The sequence below is a fragment of the Phytophthora sojae genome, assembly GCF_000149755.1.
Source record: "Phytophthora sojae unplaced genomic scaffold PHYSOscaffold_2, whole genome shotgun sequence".
NCBI classification, from domain to species: Eukaryota; Oomycota; class Peronosporomycetes; order Peronosporales; family Peronosporaceae; genus Phytophthora; species Phytophthora sojae.
In genome coordinates, this window is record NW_009258116.1 from 812477 (window position 1) to 829565 (window position 17089).

General features: G+C 52.3%; 5 protein-coding genes across 5 annotated transcripts; all 5 read right to left on the minus strand.

Moving 5' to 3' along the window:
* Positions 1-3152: 3152 nt before the first annotated feature.
* Positions 3153-3368, minus strand: PHYSODRAFT_409569 (hypothetical protein; the record flags this gene model as incomplete). Its single annotated transcript, XM_009520010.1, has 1 exon — positions 3153-3368. A coding segment is annotated over one exon (216 nt), but the record flags the coding sequence as incomplete, so codon positions are not given.
* Positions 3369-3379: 11 nt separating this feature from the next.
* PHYSODRAFT_324285 (hypothetical protein) lies at positions 3380-6164 on the minus strand (the record flags this gene model as incomplete). Its single annotated transcript, XM_009520011.1, has 3 exons — positions 3380-3577; positions 3656-4008; positions 4418-6164. 3 exons carry the CDS (start codon positions 6162-6164, stop codon positions 3380-3382), a joined length of 2298 nt encoding a protein of 765 aa, XP_009518306.1.
* Positions 6165-6626: 462 nt separating this feature from the next.
* On the minus strand, positions 6627-8628 carry PHYSODRAFT_344366 (hypothetical protein; the record flags this gene model as incomplete). Its single annotated transcript, XM_009520012.1, has 2 exons — positions 7467-8628; positions 6627-7402 (listed from the first exon to the last, which is right to left on the minus strand). Exons 1-2 carry the CDS (start codon positions 8602-8604, stop codon positions 6627-6629), a joined length of 1914 nt encoding a protein of 637 aa, XP_009518307.1. The 5' UTR covers positions 8605-8628.
* Positions 8629-9104: 476 nt separating this feature from the next.
* On the minus strand, positions 9105-10955 carry PHYSODRAFT_295588 (hypothetical protein; the record flags this gene model as incomplete). The annotated part of the gene is made up of 1 exon (XM_009520013.1): positions 9105-10955. The coding sequence occupies one exon, from the start codon at positions 10953-10955 to the stop codon at positions 9105-9107; it is 1851 nt and encodes a 616-aa protein (XP_009518308.1).
* A 96-nt stretch (positions 10956-11051) lies between these two features.
* Positions 11052-11558, minus strand: PHYSODRAFT_408822 (hypothetical protein; the record flags this gene model as incomplete). Its single annotated transcript, XM_009520014.1, has 2 exons — positions 11052-11174; positions 11250-11558. Coding segments are annotated over 2 exons (432 nt in total), but the record flags the coding sequence as incomplete, so codon positions are not given.
* Positions 11559-17089: the final 5531 nt, after the last annotated feature.

The following is a 17089-nucleotide window of genomic DNA, read 5'->3' on the forward strand; positions in this document are numbered from 1 at the left end:
TAAGTAAGGGCTGCTTCAAATCGAAGCAGACAAGCTGAATCCTTCGAGGATCCACACATACACAGACTACAGTTTACTTGTATTTGCGCTAGTTCAGGGAAACACACTCCGGCCAACGGTGTCTTGTGGAGCATATCATCAGCCCACTCACGCTCTATCCACGCCCCGTCAAAACAAAATTGATCCCGTTTCCTCAAATTTTGTGCTGTAAAGTAGGCGACACCAATGTTGAATCTGCACGCTACTCGCTATCCAGATCAACAATGCTGCGCGGAGCCACTCCAGCGTCGACCCCTGGCGTTCTGCACTCGGGCATCGGCGTAGTATTAGCTTGGTGCTAGGTGTTGTCTGATCTGTGAAAAATAGTCTAGAAAATAGAATGCACCTGATCTGTGAAAATTAGTCCAGACTGATTATCAATTTGCGGACTAAAATGTCAGCTTATGAGCAAAACACACGATAATACATGGTCGGCCGAGCTAACCATCTCGCTGCTTCGTCGGACTAAACGCCACGCTGACACAGCCTCAACGGCGACGCTCCCCGTTGAATTGTGGCGGGACCAGGGCGGGTGAAGTGGCTGAGGAGAGAAAAGCGACGAGCCGCCGGGTAGAGAGCGACGACAACGGCTTAGCTCGCGCGCTCCTCGGACACCAGGTCGTCTACGCTCCAGTTAGTCCCGCGTCGTTACCGACGAGTCCGGTGACAGGGCTGAAGAGGAGGACACAAGTAGTCAAAAAGTGGTCAGCGCATGTATTTGTGACGTCCTCTGGCGGCGCTTCTTGTTTGCTTCTCATGGCCTGACCTGTTGTACACTTTGGCAGCCTTGTATTAGATCGAGGAAGTGTAGCTATTTGGTCTGTAGCGCTAGCGTGACACCCTGGATCCAGGTTTCCTCTTGTGAGCCAGTCGCAGAGAGAACAATAGTTGGCAGCAACTTTTATCGGCCTTGAACCTGGCTCGTACCATAACCGGTAGCAGAGCTTCGCGTACTTTGACCCAGCTTGTGCGAGGCAACCGTAGAATTATCATAGACGAGATACTCGCTGCGAGAAACACGCACACCAGAGTTTTTGACACAATGGCGCTCGACTGGAACAGGTACCCTTTGTCTGTAGGTTCCATTTTGAAACTTTTGGAGCGTCACTAGCACCAAAGTTCCACTGGATTGCCCCACCACATCAACAAATTCAGCATCGCTTTACTTATTTGCAATCCAGCAATTGTAGTAGGTGATTCTACAGGCACTGCATCCATTTTGATAAAGGACAAATTCGCCAAAAATGCTTGCTAACAGACCACCGGTGTAAAGTGAAAACTTATAACGAACGTCAAACGTCTGCAAGTTAGATACTACTTTGTGTTTCACAAGTTATGTCGAATAGAGAAACGCTGCATTGCTTTTCGAGTATCGGTGCAAGTTTGTTGTTCCACTCGTGGCGAATAGCTCAATTTCTTTTTTACTGATAAACGCCGACAGGGCCAAAAAGACATTTCTAGTAGCGAAGCGTCAACTGAAAAAGCGTGATTCAACAGAATGTTGACGTGCCAATTAAGTATCGAGTACGTCCAGACGATCGAAAATCGGGGTACAAACTTCCTTGAACCCGTGAAGTTTTTCGAAACAATACATGTTCGCCGTAATAGTATCAATCCCACTATGTTTACAGGCTTTCGACTTGATTCACACGTAATATATAATACGCAGACGCGATATATTTTTCGCTAAATGGCTAGCTAGTCCACCTTCATTGACTCAAAATATACTCGATCTCTACAGCTCGACCGGTACTTCTCTGGCCCACCTAAGAATCGACAGTTCTATGTTTCAGCTCTAAAAAATCAAAAAACATCTGTCGGAGACAGAAAATAGCTCAAAAGAAAGCTGAGATTTGGTGGTTTCGGGTTATACTATTGGCTGCTCAAAAACAGCAGGAATATGGGAAACAGAACAAATTTTGAAAGCCCAATTTTGGGTAGCATTATGTTTTTTTTGCGAAGTGGCTACAATTTTTGGCGATATTACACCAAAATGGTATCATGGGAAAGCTTGGTTAGCTGTCGATACAGTGCTGTGCATTTCGCTGTCGTAGGACGCGTGCGAAAGTCGTGGCATTAGTCTAGATTTTGAGGTTTTTCTAAGCAATTTTGTGAGCTTGCTCTCTAATCAACCTAAAACCCGATCATATGGTTGAAATCATATATTTAGCCAATCAGGTGGGATCACAAGAAATGAGGTTAAATTGAATTGTCGATTCTTAAGTGCAGAGAAGTAGAGCGTTGGCATATTCGCGCCTGGAGCAGATGAAGAGATATACTCACAAACATACTTGTTATCGTACGCACTAATATGCTCGCTTGCACGCCGAAAGTAGACAAGGTTTGTCTAGTTAGTTTTACTTAATCGGCACACACCGGATCGGCTTTACCATAATACATGTACTGTAATACTCTTTCTGGTGGAGATTTGAGCTCAGCGCATTACGCACTGACGTAAAACAATAGTCCAAATAGAGTACATGTATATGCACAATTTGAGTATCCATGGACTAAACTTTTTTGCGTAGCCACGTTGCTGAGAAGACAACAATTTACGGTTTACGGGCAGTCTCGTTGCCAAGACCCATACACCAATGTCCGTTTCGGTTTCTGAATTCAACGTTCGCCTGCATCTTCGACCTTTGCCCAAACGCTCAAGCAAGAGTGCCACCGACTCCATCTACGCCATCGGGTGGAGGAAATATCCTCGGAGATCGGCTTGTAAACAGCGCAACTTTGGTTTGTGTTCTTCATCGCTAGGTGTTCAGTTAGTTCCACGTATATTGGAACTATTTAGACCACGAAATGGACCCATCGTCTGATCTTGAAAGACTGCGGAGTTGTGTGGAAGCCTACCACGTGCCATTTGTGTACTCAGAGTTAGTTAGTTTTTGGTGAGGTACATTACAGTCGTTTAGTCTGCTAACAACTCAGCCAATGTCCGTCCATTGTGTACTCACCCCAGCTCAAAATAAGATACATTTGCACCTTCAAACATCGCACTTGGGGGCTGCAGTCAGTTCATTCAAAGCGGGAATGGAACTCCAGCCGAGGGGTGCGGCGTGGAGTGGCCCCGCCGTCCCGACAGCTTTGACATTGACTGCATCTGCAGCCACCATTCTCGTAGCCAGATTTGAAATGGTCAGGCCATCCATTCGCGTGTATTGCTCGTAGCAGTCCGAGCTCCAGCGACCGAAGTGCTTGATCACGAGACGATCGACTCCTGCCCCAAGCATTGCGGTTGCTCCGCCGCGGCGTATCGAATGCGTTCCATATGCACACGGATCTAGGCCTGCTCTCGAGGCTGCTTGCTTGATGGCGAGAGTCATGGCTGCTGCTGTCAGAGGCGTCCCGAGGCTCGTCGTACACAGCGGTTCACCATCTTGAGCTTGTCGGATCTTGGCGAGGCGAACGAGAGTCCAGCAGGCTCGAACTGGGCACAGCCAGCGGACACCCGACTTTCCGAGGGTGCGCGTTGCGCCGACTCCCCTCCGATCAGCTTTTCCTCCGCGAAAATGGATCGCGACCAGCGCCGCCTCTGCACGCGTGGTCGCTAGTTGTCCTGTGGCCGTCCTGAAGCTGACGTCACGGCATTGAATGGCGTAGTTCTTGATACGGGTAGGTATTCCGAGCGCCTTAGCATAAAGAAGATGCCCATGACCGCAGCCCCCCTCAGGACGCGGTCATGGGTGGAGTCGAACTTGAGCTGGGAGCGCATGCATCGGAGCAAGTCGACGGTGAACGGGTCTTTGCGCTGGGGCGGTGGCGACAGCCTTGACATCCCGCGCATGGCCAGTTGGTGACCTTCGTGGAGGCCGACCGGGAACCCACAGAACCGTCGATGAATCCAGCTGAGATGGCCAATCTTGGACAAAATGGTGCTGGCTGAGTTTCCTCGCGCTGGAGGAGCGGGTCGCCAGCAGAAGACCGCAAACCGGATAAGCTGAGCCGAGTCCTGTTGTCGATCGCCTGTGAGCCACGGGAGGAGGCCTTGGGTGCTACACCAGGAGTACCATTGCCGCCAGGTCGCCATGTATGTACGGTAGCTTGAGTCGGCCAGTGCTCGGGATTGAAGTTCGCTGAGAATGATTGATATATCTTCCGGAATCGTGGCGGAACGGGTGTCTGCGTCCAAGAACCAGTAGCGTTAGTCCAAAGGCGAGCAAGTCGATCAGTGTGTTGTCGGGAACCGGCATCTGCTAAGGTGTTGCATTTGCCCGGCAGATGACCCGCCGATACCCGGAAACGTTGAGCGGACTCGCACAGGCCGATCGCGCGAAGTAGTTCTTGGGCAAACAAATTGTCGCTGTGCAGGCGGTTAGTCCACGTGACCGCGCTGGAGTTGTCGGACCAAGCCCTGATGTGTATCATCGTCGACGAGCGGGGTTCAGAGTCCATAGCACCGCAGCTAGTGCGACGCAGAGCAGCTCCCGTACATTGATGTTGAAGAGATGATCACCTTTCGTCCCACGAATCATTGAGCGTTCTTGGTCGTCGAATGTGAGCTGGATAGAGCGCTGCTGGGCTGAATCCGCGACCGCTAGCCCGTAGTCACTGGCATCCATGTACCAGTGGACGTCGATTGGGGGGTCCTCACCAAACATTGACGAAGGTAGACCAGACCATAGGCCATGAATCAAGATGTACTGGAACCATCGGAGATCTAGGCGAATGGAATCGCCGATAGGAACTCGACCCCGGGACGGAGCGCGCTTGCTGGCGGTGTGTACACGCTGGTAGAACGGTTTTGCCGACCGGAGGATGCACATTACGTGGCGGAGACTCCCTAGGAGGCAGTTTAGCTCGTGGCGCGAAGCCGACGATGCGCGCTGGAGGTTTGTCACGCGCGCAGCAGCTTTGCCCAGCTTGTCACGTGGCATTGCCACAGTCCTTGCGTCGCTGTTGAACTCGAGTCCGAGCACTTCGATGTTGGTGCTCCACGCGGAGAACTTCGCCTCGTTAATGGCACGAGGGCCAAGCACCGCCATCATAGCGAGTCGGAGACACGCTTCCGCCGCTTGTAGCCGTCCAGCAGTGTCCGGTTCGACCGGGATATTGTCGTCCACCCACTCGTAGGGGAAGAAGGCTTCTCGATCCGTTGAAGTCGTGTCGCCGAGTATTGTCGCTGGGCTCTCCCGACCGACATGCCAGGAGATGGCACTACCGAAGACGCCGTAATAGGCAGGGGAACCCGTCCAGCCGAAAGGCGCGGACATATCGACGATGAGTGCCCGGCACTGAGGGATCCGTGCGCCCATCCAGCGGACGTGTCGACTGGCCAGCATCAGGTGGCGGAAGGCACCCTTTACGTCACCTTTCAAAATCCAGATCGTGCGCCCGGGAAATCTTGCAGCGCACGCCTCGATGCGCCGTACAATGGCGACGACATGACGGTAGTCGATCGGGGGGAACTCGGATTTTGCAGATGCCTCGTTCGTTGATCGACCGCGGGGAAACGACAAGTCGTGGATGAGCCGGACTTCAATGCTGGGGTCGATGTCCTTCTTGGCGACTGTGCCCAAGGGGCTCACGTGCGTGTTTTTCCAGCGTCGCAGGATGGTGTCGTCGAGCACGAGATACTGGCCGGCATCTTGTCCGCGGCGGATACTGCGCAGCACTGCGTGCAAGTGCCGGTTGGCTGACTGGTGATTGTCGGGGACAGCTTGGCGTTGGGACCTCTGCACTTGCCACCGCGGGGAGACGCCTACGGCAGCAATTTGGCAGATAAGATCGCAGTGCTGATATCCGGCCAGGAGCCGCCGAAGTCGATCTGGGCATAGTGCTTTGTTTGGCCGTGGGTCTTCCGTTGTTTGTCCTCGCACCAGCTCCACAATTTTGACCAGGCTGTGACCGTGCTGTAGAGCAAGCCGAGAGAGTGCGTGCTGCATCGTGGCGTCTAGCGCGTGATTATCCGGCTTGACTGGCGGGTTCTTGATCGTAATTCCGTGTCGCTGTAGGTGCAAACTGAGCCTGCGGGCCCGATCGCGTTCGTGTTTCTGCAGGTCGCGCTCCAGCACAGCTTGTACCCACGAGGGGGAAACGGAGTGTATCGTGGCCACCGCCTCTGGTGGGGTTGAGGCTTGGCAAGCACTGCACTCTCGTGCGAGGCTCGTCCGGCGTGGCATCCTGCACGACTTCCAGTTACTCTGGTCTATGGTGATCCGCATTGTGCGCGTAGGGGTGACGATCAGAGACTAAGGCTCTGACCGTACCGAGCGGACGTGTAGCGATCGCGCGGGCTGTGGCCGCGTGTCAGGCGACAGCTCTAGCGAGGACTGGGGCCTCGCAGTGGGAGCGGCCGTTACGTAGATGAGATCGGGTCCTGACGGAAACGGAGAGCGGCTTGTGGGAAGGGCTCCGCGGGGAACAGAATGAATGGCGGAGTTTTCTACCAGGTTGCGCTTGTACGAACGAGCAAAAGGGTTAGCTGTATTGCGTGGCTGGGTTGACTCCTTGATCACGTCTACAATCTGCACAGTACGCTCGTCTTCTGAACCGGTGCCCACCATAACGTCCGCGCGCCGAGCGTGTTGCGAGTGTCGAACCTTCTGTCCAGGCCGTGTTTGACCGACACGACCCGGACTTCTTCACTTGTCGCTCAGCATTTTGCAGACACCGCCGAGGCGAGACGTGATGTAGTTACGAAGCTTGGGTAAAATGGAGGCTGGTACAAAGTGGAGGCGGTTCTTGAACGTGCAGTGGTCCGGGTCGTGCGGGTTGCAGCCGCGTTGAGATATATAGTGGAGACAAACCTCCTTACCGTCTCTGACTGGGATGCTTGCCACTACATCCGCGGGGATTCTGCGCTCTGCTGCCAACGTGCGACGGCGCCCTGTCACTGGAGGCGAGTCTGATGGACCCATGGGGCTTCTGCTGGGCGCCGCAGGACCGCGTCTTCCTTGCATGGTGCGGTCCCCAAGAACCGCAAAGAGGAGAGTGTGGACTTCCGGGTTTGCCGTGGAGAACCACAAGGCTGCTTCCGATCTGTATGCCGTTCCGTCGTGAAGATCTTGCAGAACCGCACTGCGATACTTCTCCAGCGTCGCATCGATCCACAACACCAGGATAGGTAACTCATCGTCGCGGATCTGCTTCCAGCCTTCCATTGCGAGGACAAACTGGTCCAGCGCCTCCGCTACGCGTACGGTCGTAGTGTCACATAGATCTCTGCAGTACTCCACGAAGCTGTGTGTCGATGAGCTGAGGTCAGCCCAGGTGCTGGGCGTCTCCGGCTTTGGCGCCGATACTTGGTAGTCCGACATATTGACGATACCCGGGGCCAGCGAACGTAGCTTGTCCAAGAAACCAACGCGCTTGAAATGCATGATTGACAGTTCGTGTTTGCCGAACGCGAGGTCGTACGCTCGGGTGGGCAACAAACGGGGCAACCGACAACACATAGTCAACAAAGGCATCATTGGACTTACCTTTGTGTTGATCACTAGTGATGGCCATGTGAGCTCGTTCTTGTTCCGTCGTAGGTGAGAAGCCACAGCGGGCCTTCTTCGATGCATGACTTGGTTCGGACTCGATCGGTCGCTTTCGCGCAGGAGCTGGCGGCGCCTTGGAGAGGTACGGTGCGAGAAGGTCCGGTCGGTGCTTCTGGAGTAGCTCGATCACCTCGAGTTCGAGGTTTGTAGACGAATGACCGGTTGCGTCGTCCGTTTTGGACCTGGCGGACGCGTTGGTCTGCCGCCAGAGCTCCGTGTTTTGCAGTTGGTTTTCGCTGCGCTCCTCTGTCGGTGGCACGGCAGCGGGGATGTCGCCATGGCCGCCGCCGACGTGTCCAACGTCGTCTTCTTCTCCCCATGGCTCGAAGAAGCTGTCCGCTCCTTCCGATGCCGGCCCGTCCATGACTGGGGAACTTGGTTCGTCGTAAAATGATTGGCCTAGTCGATCGCGCATAGTGTCCGGGACCTCACGTTTACCGTCCACATAGTACACATACCGGAGCACGTGGTCTAGGGACGTAGTATGAGAAGCACCAGAGTCCGCGGCCAGCCACTCCACGTGCAGGTCCGTTCGTTCCTTGAGTTCTGGTACAATTGCTGTTAGCCCGCTGCTTGGGAGTGGTTTGTTCGCCTCGCCCTCCAAGATGGCGTCCAGGAGTCGGTCGTGAGCGGTCTCCAGGGCTTCAAACGCCCACGTTCGGATCGCCCAGCGCTGGGAACCCATGATCAGGGCGATGACCGGATACACCTCGCCGGCGACTTGCTGCACTGGCCACTCCTTCACACCGAGGTACGTGGAGACGCAGAGACGCTCCCCCTTGACCTGTACAACTTGGCCGTAGTAATGAAAATCTCCGGTTTGCACGCAGACTGCCTTCCGCAGCCAGACTCCCGGTTGTTGACCTTCCGCTTCCGAACTGGGTACTCGACGCCTCCCAGCCAACGACTTGGCGAGCGTGTAAGTTCCAGGTAGGGTCGTCGTGACAGACTTCACGCGGGCCGATGAGCGAGTCATCGACATGACCACGCCGTAGAAGGCTCCGCCGACAGCCTGCTTGACGTCCTCCGGGAGGACCAGCAGGTAGTCTCCGGTGGCAAGCGGCGTCGGTGGCATCGTAGTTAAGACTTGGCTTAGGCTTTCTCGAAGCAAATTCTAAACTGACCTACCAGGCTACCACGCTATCCTTGTTGCGCTCACAGCCAACAGTGTGTGTAGGCTGCTCTATGTCGGCAAGCGCTTCTTCTCTTGTTGCAAAGCGAGATTTTTCTCAACTGCAAATCATCCAGTACTGTACAGCATCGTTTCCCGTCAAGGATCTTCAGCTGGTCGAGGACGGCTCATCTGACGGCAAATCGCGCGTGGATGAGTACAGTATGCAGATCGGTTCTCCATAAAGCGATACTAGTATACTGGAACCTCTTGCCCAAGAAGATACACTGCGCTGAAGAAACAGACACCACTTTAGGCAGGATTTAAGTTCAACAACTGTGACCGCAGGTGACTTCAAGTCAGTGGACTTGAGGGGACAACGGCAGGCTTCAGACGACAATACACCTGGCAGCGCAACAGTTATCGAATCGTCCAACGATCTCGCCCCATCCCCGCACAAACGCTCATGCAGTCCCCACAAAAACTGCAAGTACCTCCAGCGTTGGCGACCACGATAGGTTTACCTCAAGATCGCTCTGCACGTTGGGCGGCCAAGAATGTTGAGGAGAAGGTGCTTCCCAGACTGTTGTCACGTGCGCAAATACCGAGAAACTTTCTTTGCCATCTCGCTCACCCTCAAGCGCCACATGCAAGTGTACTCGTTGCGCTGACCACACCCTATCACTTTTACCCCAGTCTTGACTTGAGGTCTGGAGAGGTAAAATTGTCAGAAGAAGCTCCATCGATGATCGATCATCCGATACGCGGCCCTGGTATTCGTTGAGTCCCCAGCAATCACCAAACAGCGCCACTCCTGCCGCCGCCACCACATCATTCGGCAAGGTTTTTATCGGGTGCGCTTGCCCATCCAATACGAACACCGCCCGCTTCCGACCTGTGCCCCTTATCGATGACCCCACGGAAAGCTGTAGATTCTCGAGAGCCAGGTCAATGCTGGCAAAGATGCGAATCAGTCCCAAGACCGACAACAGGGAGGGACCGGTAGCTAGAGTCATCGCACTACCATAGTCGGCGCCCATCTGCGAAGAAACAGGCGTAATCGAGATCGATGTCGGCTCCAAGAACCACCGACCGGTCCACTTATCATTCGAAGGGGTTGGCAAGTTATGGACAGCTTTTTCCTGCTGGACATCTGGCTGGTCCCGCGCGTGGTCTGCTGGAGTTGAGTCGGAGCACCGATCAAGACGTTGGATGGATGAATTCCACGCCTGCTGAAGCTCACACGCTCGGAACAACCTGCGGGCTGCAGTCTCCAAGGCGTCATTTTTACGAAGCAGCAGGGCTGACGTTGTGGTACGTAGTGACCGATACTTGGGGGCTGCGTATACCAGTGATAGGATATCATCCACAATGTGCGGAATGGTGGAGTGCCCATAATTTATATCATCACGCGAGAGCGCAGCAGCTCGAGGGTCAGAGCGATTATCCAGAAGACTCGTGAGTTCATCAAACAGATCCGCGATTAAATGGCCGAAATGCTCACATGACCCGGGAACTGTGCGCTCCTGTCCCCTCTCATCGACTTGAGTCACGCTTGCCGACTCTAGAATCTGCTGCACTCGGGTAGAGGAGAACGCGTCGAACAGTAGATTGGCACACGACCGTAACACCGCTTGCTCGCGTCCAGAATGTCCAACGTCGGAATGCGATCGCTTGGATACGAAATACGCCAACGAAAATGATGACCTGATGTGAGTCAGCAACTCGTGCGCCGAGGATTCCTCGCCCTGGCGTAACTGCTCAAACTGTGAAAGATTGGATAACCAATTACGACGAATTTGCGAATCCATCTTACTGAAGTGAAACGAGAAATCGCCCAGTGGCGTACTTCTCATAAAGAGCAGCACAAGCAGCATCAGTTGTAGACGTTCCATCGTATCTTGGCGGGCATGCGGGGGTTCCAACAGAGGGCCCAAACAAAAGTGGCAGCAAGGCGATTCTTGACCCAACGGTGGAATAGACGAAAAAGGGTTCCCAGCTTCATCATCATCAGCGGCGCCCAACTCATCAAAAGCTCTGGAATCGGCCTGGAACGTCACTGCTCCGTCACATTCGGCGTCAACTTGTAGATGACTAGTAGCCCGTTCGGGAACCATGCTCCTAAGAGCTTGCGCCGTCGCGAACCCAGCTCTATCGATATCCTCTGACTGCGACGCAGACGGCTCTCTTTCGTCTGTAGCAGCGCCACCTGTAGGTCCTTCTGCGTTCTCATCCAAGGCTTGTGTCGCGCCTAGGTCTTGTGCATTCTCCCGCTTTCGACGACAAACGTTGCTCTGGCGACGGTAAGAAACCATCGTAAACGACGGCGACGGGTGACGAGCGATTACCGTTCCAAGCCGAGCTATGGGCAACGAAGCCCCACGAGTGCTACGGCGATCTGAAAGCGGGTGCAGCACGAGTGCGTACACAGCCAGCACGTGCTTCATCTCGCGCTGCGTCTTGGTGGAGCCGCTGTCATAGCCGTAATACCATTGTGGATTGCGGTGGTTGTTCAGCACGTAGAGAATGGCATTCTGCAGCACGAATCATAGGAAACCAGTTAGTGCTGTGGTGACAAAGTTCTGTCTGCCTGCTCATATAGTCCTCACCTCTGGAAATTTTTGCTGGTAGCTGTCGCCCGCCTTTTCAGCTCGAACCCAGTCACTCTCTGTATCCCCTGACGGTAATAGAGCGCTACTGGGCAGCGCCACAATGTCATCCGGTTGCAATGCACTCACGACATCACCAGCACGCGAAGTGGCTCCATTGGCCGTGGACTCGAACCGAGCACACACGACGAGGTCTTCATTCTGGTCCGCGGTGACAGCATCCTCCACAGACTCAAAAGTGACCAAAACGTGCAGTGAACATCCACAGTAGCTTCTGGGTGCGTGGTCCGGGCAGCAATGAGGGAAGCAGCGCAGCAACTAGGAAGCAAGGCAATCACTCACATATCAGTTCTGTGCACTCGCAAAAAGAGCCCAAATGCTCCTGTAGCCGACAGCGTTATCAGATTTAGGTGGCACCAATATACCAACCTTGGAACTGCGCTTCTTGTTGCTCCTGCAGTCAAAGTGAAGACCAAAATAGAACAGCGACACAAGATATCAGAGACCAAAAGATCGAGAGCGCCATGCTCACTCCAGGCGGGCGGCAGCATTGCACACACTGCGAGTGGGGGAGCGCCGTACCTGACGTAGGAAGACGAGAACAGCTCGTGGTCGCTGCGGCAACTCAAACGCAGGAAGGAGCAGCACGCGACGTGGAAGCTTGCCGCCATCGGTCGATCGATCGATCGATCCAAAGCTCCGAGGGAGGGACAGTTACACTATGAAGCGTCTCAGCGTTGGCGTCGGGGGTCTTTTTCTGCCAGACCTGTGTCTATCCGTTACGCAAAGGCGGATAAAAGAGCCCAGCAAAAAATCCGGACTAAATTTGTTTTGCGCGGGTTTATTAATACATGTACAGCACGTCAACCCTGGGAATCGAGTCTGCATGGTACATATGCACTACAGTCAGCAGGCTGCTGAGGAAGTTCGTGGAATACTGTAGATTCGCCGCGACTCAATCGCGAGGCTCGCTCATGGACTGTGTTAACGAGCAACATTTTACAACCCATCTCTCTACTAAATTTAAGTATGTCCGGTACACCATGGCACAGGCAGACAGGAACAAATGTGCTAGGTAAGATACCGCAGATAAAGCAATTGATTTGAACTTGGCATCGGACACATCGAAGGACTAGAAGTGGGGAGTACTAGCTGGTATAATTTTGTGTTTGACACAATTTGGTCCAAACAATGTGATACACAAATATTTGGCCCGCCTACATCACAGATGTGAAAGCAGCTGTGCGGGACCTGTGAAATGCACAATGCACAGTGTGCATACAACTAAACACCTAGTTGTGAGCTTGTCTATTGTGTACTATAGACTTGGTTGCTTCCATCATATCCTGGCCTGAGAGCAAGTACATCTGTGTCCAGTAATGTGCCTAAACAAAGAAGACCCGAGTGGTATTCTGTTTCTAAAATAAATAAGACATCAAAGGATTTGTATGAGCAATTCATAATACACAACCAGTACACGCCCGAGATAAAGTTTAAGGCGTCATAAGGTTTACCAACTCTTTATCGAGGGCACATCACTGTACCACAAGTGACAGACAAGACAGCATTTTGAGGCTCTGAATGGTCCGCCGGACCCGTGTAATAACGTTAGGCTGCAATAAATAAGTGACGTGGCTGCTTGGGTATCCACCTGTGGCAGTGTGGGTGAGCAAGTTGTCTGCCTCGATTCAGGGGGAAGTAGCCTGCAAATAAGGTTCTACTCAGAGTTCCTTCTGGAAGACTGGGCCATCTCCACAAGCGACAGAGAAGAAATGGTACGCTGCCACGGGTGTTGATTGGCTGTGTGCGGGACTACTGTAAGGTGCCGGAGGGTCTCGACATGGTCTGTGTAGAGCGCGCAAAGGGACCCCTCGCTTATACAGCTGATCTGTGAAAAATGGTCCTGGGAAAATAGCATGCATCATCATCTGTGAAGAATAGTCCCGGTAGATTTGGGCGGACTAAAATATCACAAATGTCACTAAAACAATCCACAAATCGGCCGAACCAACCATCTTCGGCGCTACGCTTTCTTCGACCGGGGGCCTGATGATGGTCGTGTTCGTGGGCTTAGAGTGCTGGCAACACGTAGTGTACGAGTTTCTCAGATGCCAGCTACAAGCTCCGATGTGCACGAAGTCCAGCCTCACTGACATCGCCAGTGAAGAACGACGTCAGCAAGAGACTACTGTAGTACTGTATCGATGATCCGTGGCTCTAATAAAGCCGCCGTTGACTCTAAATGTCAAGGCCCCTAGTTCGCCCAGCGACGTCGTAGACTGAGCTAAAGGCTGGTAAATGACCAGTGAAACGGGCCACACAGAGCTTATACAAGTGTGGATCGCGGCCATCCGATCGCCTGCGCAGCGTCGCTCCATCAAATCATGAGTTTTCCACTCACTTACCCCGAGAAAACTCTAAAACACCCCGGAATGATCAGGACCCGGTTGGTTTCTATGGCGAGGAGTGCTGGCAAGTGGTTAAATTGCGACCGAGCCACAAAAGATCAGCTAAATACCGGGCACAATCGCTCACAGCAAGATTCCAGACACCTTTGACACATATAGATCAACCAAAGCCGGTGTTTTCTCAAAAAAAGGTGTTTGTGAATCGATTGCACGACTTCGTGGGAGGGTGGCAAACATGTAAACGAGCTATGTAGCGAGTGTGAAAACGATACGATCGTGTGAAAAAAAAAATTGTTTTGAATAAAGCTTGATGTTGCGCACGGAGCTATTCGGCAACTGTGTTTGTTTCTTTTTACCAGGAGTCAGGCCCTGCTGAGTTTTTTTCTGTTGTTGCTTGGTGCTATCGATGATAATCAATTCTCACGAACTACCTTGTTATGCTAGTGCATTTGAGCTGGGATGTTATACTTTAGGGCCATGGACGCTTTCTTATTGGCGTATCAATTGTTTTCCACACCTATCTCGATAACTCATGCGACTTTTCGAGTTGGAAGAGCTCAAACTTCGATGCAGCGTTCTTTTTTTTGCAGAGTACTTATCGCCACCCACCACCATTATATGGTCGAGGATTGCCGCAAACTAAAGGGTGAAATTAACCACTTTTTAAAGTTTGTTGAGGATATAGAATAGAAGAGCGGAAATATGTTCGGGTCTAATATGCGATTCTCCAACGTTAACTGCTAATGGTCGCTTCAATGTTAGTTTTAGTGGTGCTGCTCCACTTCGAATCTGAAGAGTCACGCAATGCTGTGGTAAAGGCACCAAAGACCTCTCCACCTTCGATAGTCGCACACTGAGCTTTACAATTAACCCTCTGAAGTCTCTCCGTCAACTTCGAACGTTTGGTGCTTATCGAATGTGCCGATACACAATAAATACGACGATTATGAAGCTAATGGATTTACGTACTTTATCCTATTACAAGAATTCATACTCGGTCGTGAATAGTAATAGTATTACCAAATCGATAAACTGAATTCTTGTTTAACAGTGAAGGTGGAAGTTAGATACAATGTGATGCCTGATTGTTCTTGATATCAATTAAACAATACTACACTATTCGTATGTGAGTTTTTTTTTTCGCTTTTCAACAACAGTTTGTTGACGTTGCTGATATTGCCGCTCCAGATTAGTGTTATAGGTTCACCATATCCTCGACCTCACCAGGTTTACACGTATATCGGTAGCGAAGAGGCTCATCGCTACCGATATATACAGTTTTCGGAAGAGCCATCGTCGTGACCCACTACAGATTTGTTAGCTTCGCACCTCGGGCAGATGAAGACATATCCGCCAGCGTTTTCCAGTGGAAAGCTCAGCCGCTGAAATGTTCCCTTGGAGTTCGATGATAAGCTGGTTTGTCGCGCTGGGTTACATGATGGCCGGTTTTCACGATGTATTCGCCGCTAGCGACGAGATACCGTTGGAATGTGTGCGGGATACGCGGAAACCGCCATCCAGCACTAGGTGCATTCCATCTGGCAGCGCTGTTGACGTGTTATCCGTGAGTCAAGTGGTATAGTGCCAATTGAAAGAAAACAGGGTGCACTGTATTTGCTCCCGCCTTCTTCAGCTGAACTAGATACTTGAATGTCGATAGTTGCGAGCTGCTGAATGCACAATAGCCAAATCAACACCCCTCCACTCTGCACATTGTCGTACGGAATTATACGCGTTGCGTCGTCATTCATAACCCACTGACCATTCCAACAGCCGCATACTTGAGGGGACTGTGTAGAGTCTGGATTGTTAATCCAACATTTTTCCCCGTGAGTGACATGCACCTCCCGAAGTTGTGCTGTGAAGCAGGGGCATTTTTGAGGGCGCTTTTCGCAACGGTCAGAATGAAGCACGCTCGTAGATAGCAGGCAGTGGTTCGTTCGGAAGATCAGAGCCTCGAGGTAGAGAGTATTCGGGCCCATGGCATTACCACTGTATCGTAAAGCCTCTCCGCAAGATTGAAAAATCGTTCTTGCAATTGTACTTTGGTCGGAATCTGGACGAAGGCGGCGTCAAGGTCCCGTTGTAGTGGCCGCCGTAGTGAACGTTGAGCGTATCAGTTGGCATATTGACAAAGATGTTAGCACATTCAACAGTAGTTCGATAGCTTCCTGCACGACGCTGTGATCTTCAGGTAAGAACCATTCGGCCGATGAGGTACGAGACGCAACAGCCAGGTGTTGTGACAGTAAACCATGGCGTCCTTCGAGCTGCTGATGCAGAAGCACCTTGATGTTCGGAACACAAGCGGTTGCCTCGTTGACCCAAAACATATCCGACAGCACTGAATGGAGCTAACGCCAGAAAACGCAGAGGAATCGCCAGATGCAGCATTTTGTCACTGAAGGTGACCTCAGAGATATGGCGATTGAGCTGCCAGGCTGCGTCATGGATACGCTGTTGTTTCTTGCAGATCTCAGCATTGTGTTCTTGAAACATGTCATCAACTCACCTCTCGTCCTGAAAAACTGGTTTCCTCGGCGGCTCAGTGCACGTCGAGTGAATCGTGTTGAGCCTGAGGTCCGTACTTTGGTAGAACCTAAAATACTGGAGACGAGTGACGGAAAATGACTGTCGATAAGGCTCCCGTTCCCCTTCCAATCTGTGCTTGGCTGATACCGAACCGCATCAATGGCCCACTTTGACTACTGGCGCCGATTGTCGTTGAAGACGACAACTGCATTCTACGCAGACATGATTACGTGAATTCGTTAGCCATGTTACATGTAGGCCCAAACTCACAGGGCAGGTTCACCTGTGGAAGCTCGCGTTGGTTGTCTTCATTGTCCTGTTTGCCAATGAGTCAGCTGTCAGCCAACAGGGAACCCAATGGATCTGCAGTAGGCAACACCACCGTGTCGCCTACAGTGAGCGACAACATACTTGGATCCGACTGTGATCTGACTGAACATCTGAAACCTTCGACTCAAAACTGCAGCACACAACCAACTGATCGCTCTGTCGAAGCGCAGCAGCCGAAAACCTCTCAAGAAGTCCCAGCGGAGAGCCGCGATTGGAACTGATGAACTGGTGGGTTGGGCAACAGTGAGGGAAGCAACGCAGCGACTAAATTGCACGGGACATATCCAAAATGAGGAAGTGACAGACAATGGTACACCGCGCGCTGTAATCGGCTAGCAGACAGTAATAACGTGGCTAGTGTCAGTAGACATGCCTCGACTCCTCCCTGTTCCAGGCTGATGTACAGTACAGTTCTTCAGTAGCTCGGTCCAGGAGCAAACATAACCTGGTATTTCACATCGTCCTCCTCCTTCTGCCTGGGGTATTCCTGCGACGCGCGAGTCTTCTCGGAAATCAAGACAGAAAAAGCGGCTCGAAACCACGCGCAGCGACGGCGAATTCGGATACTTA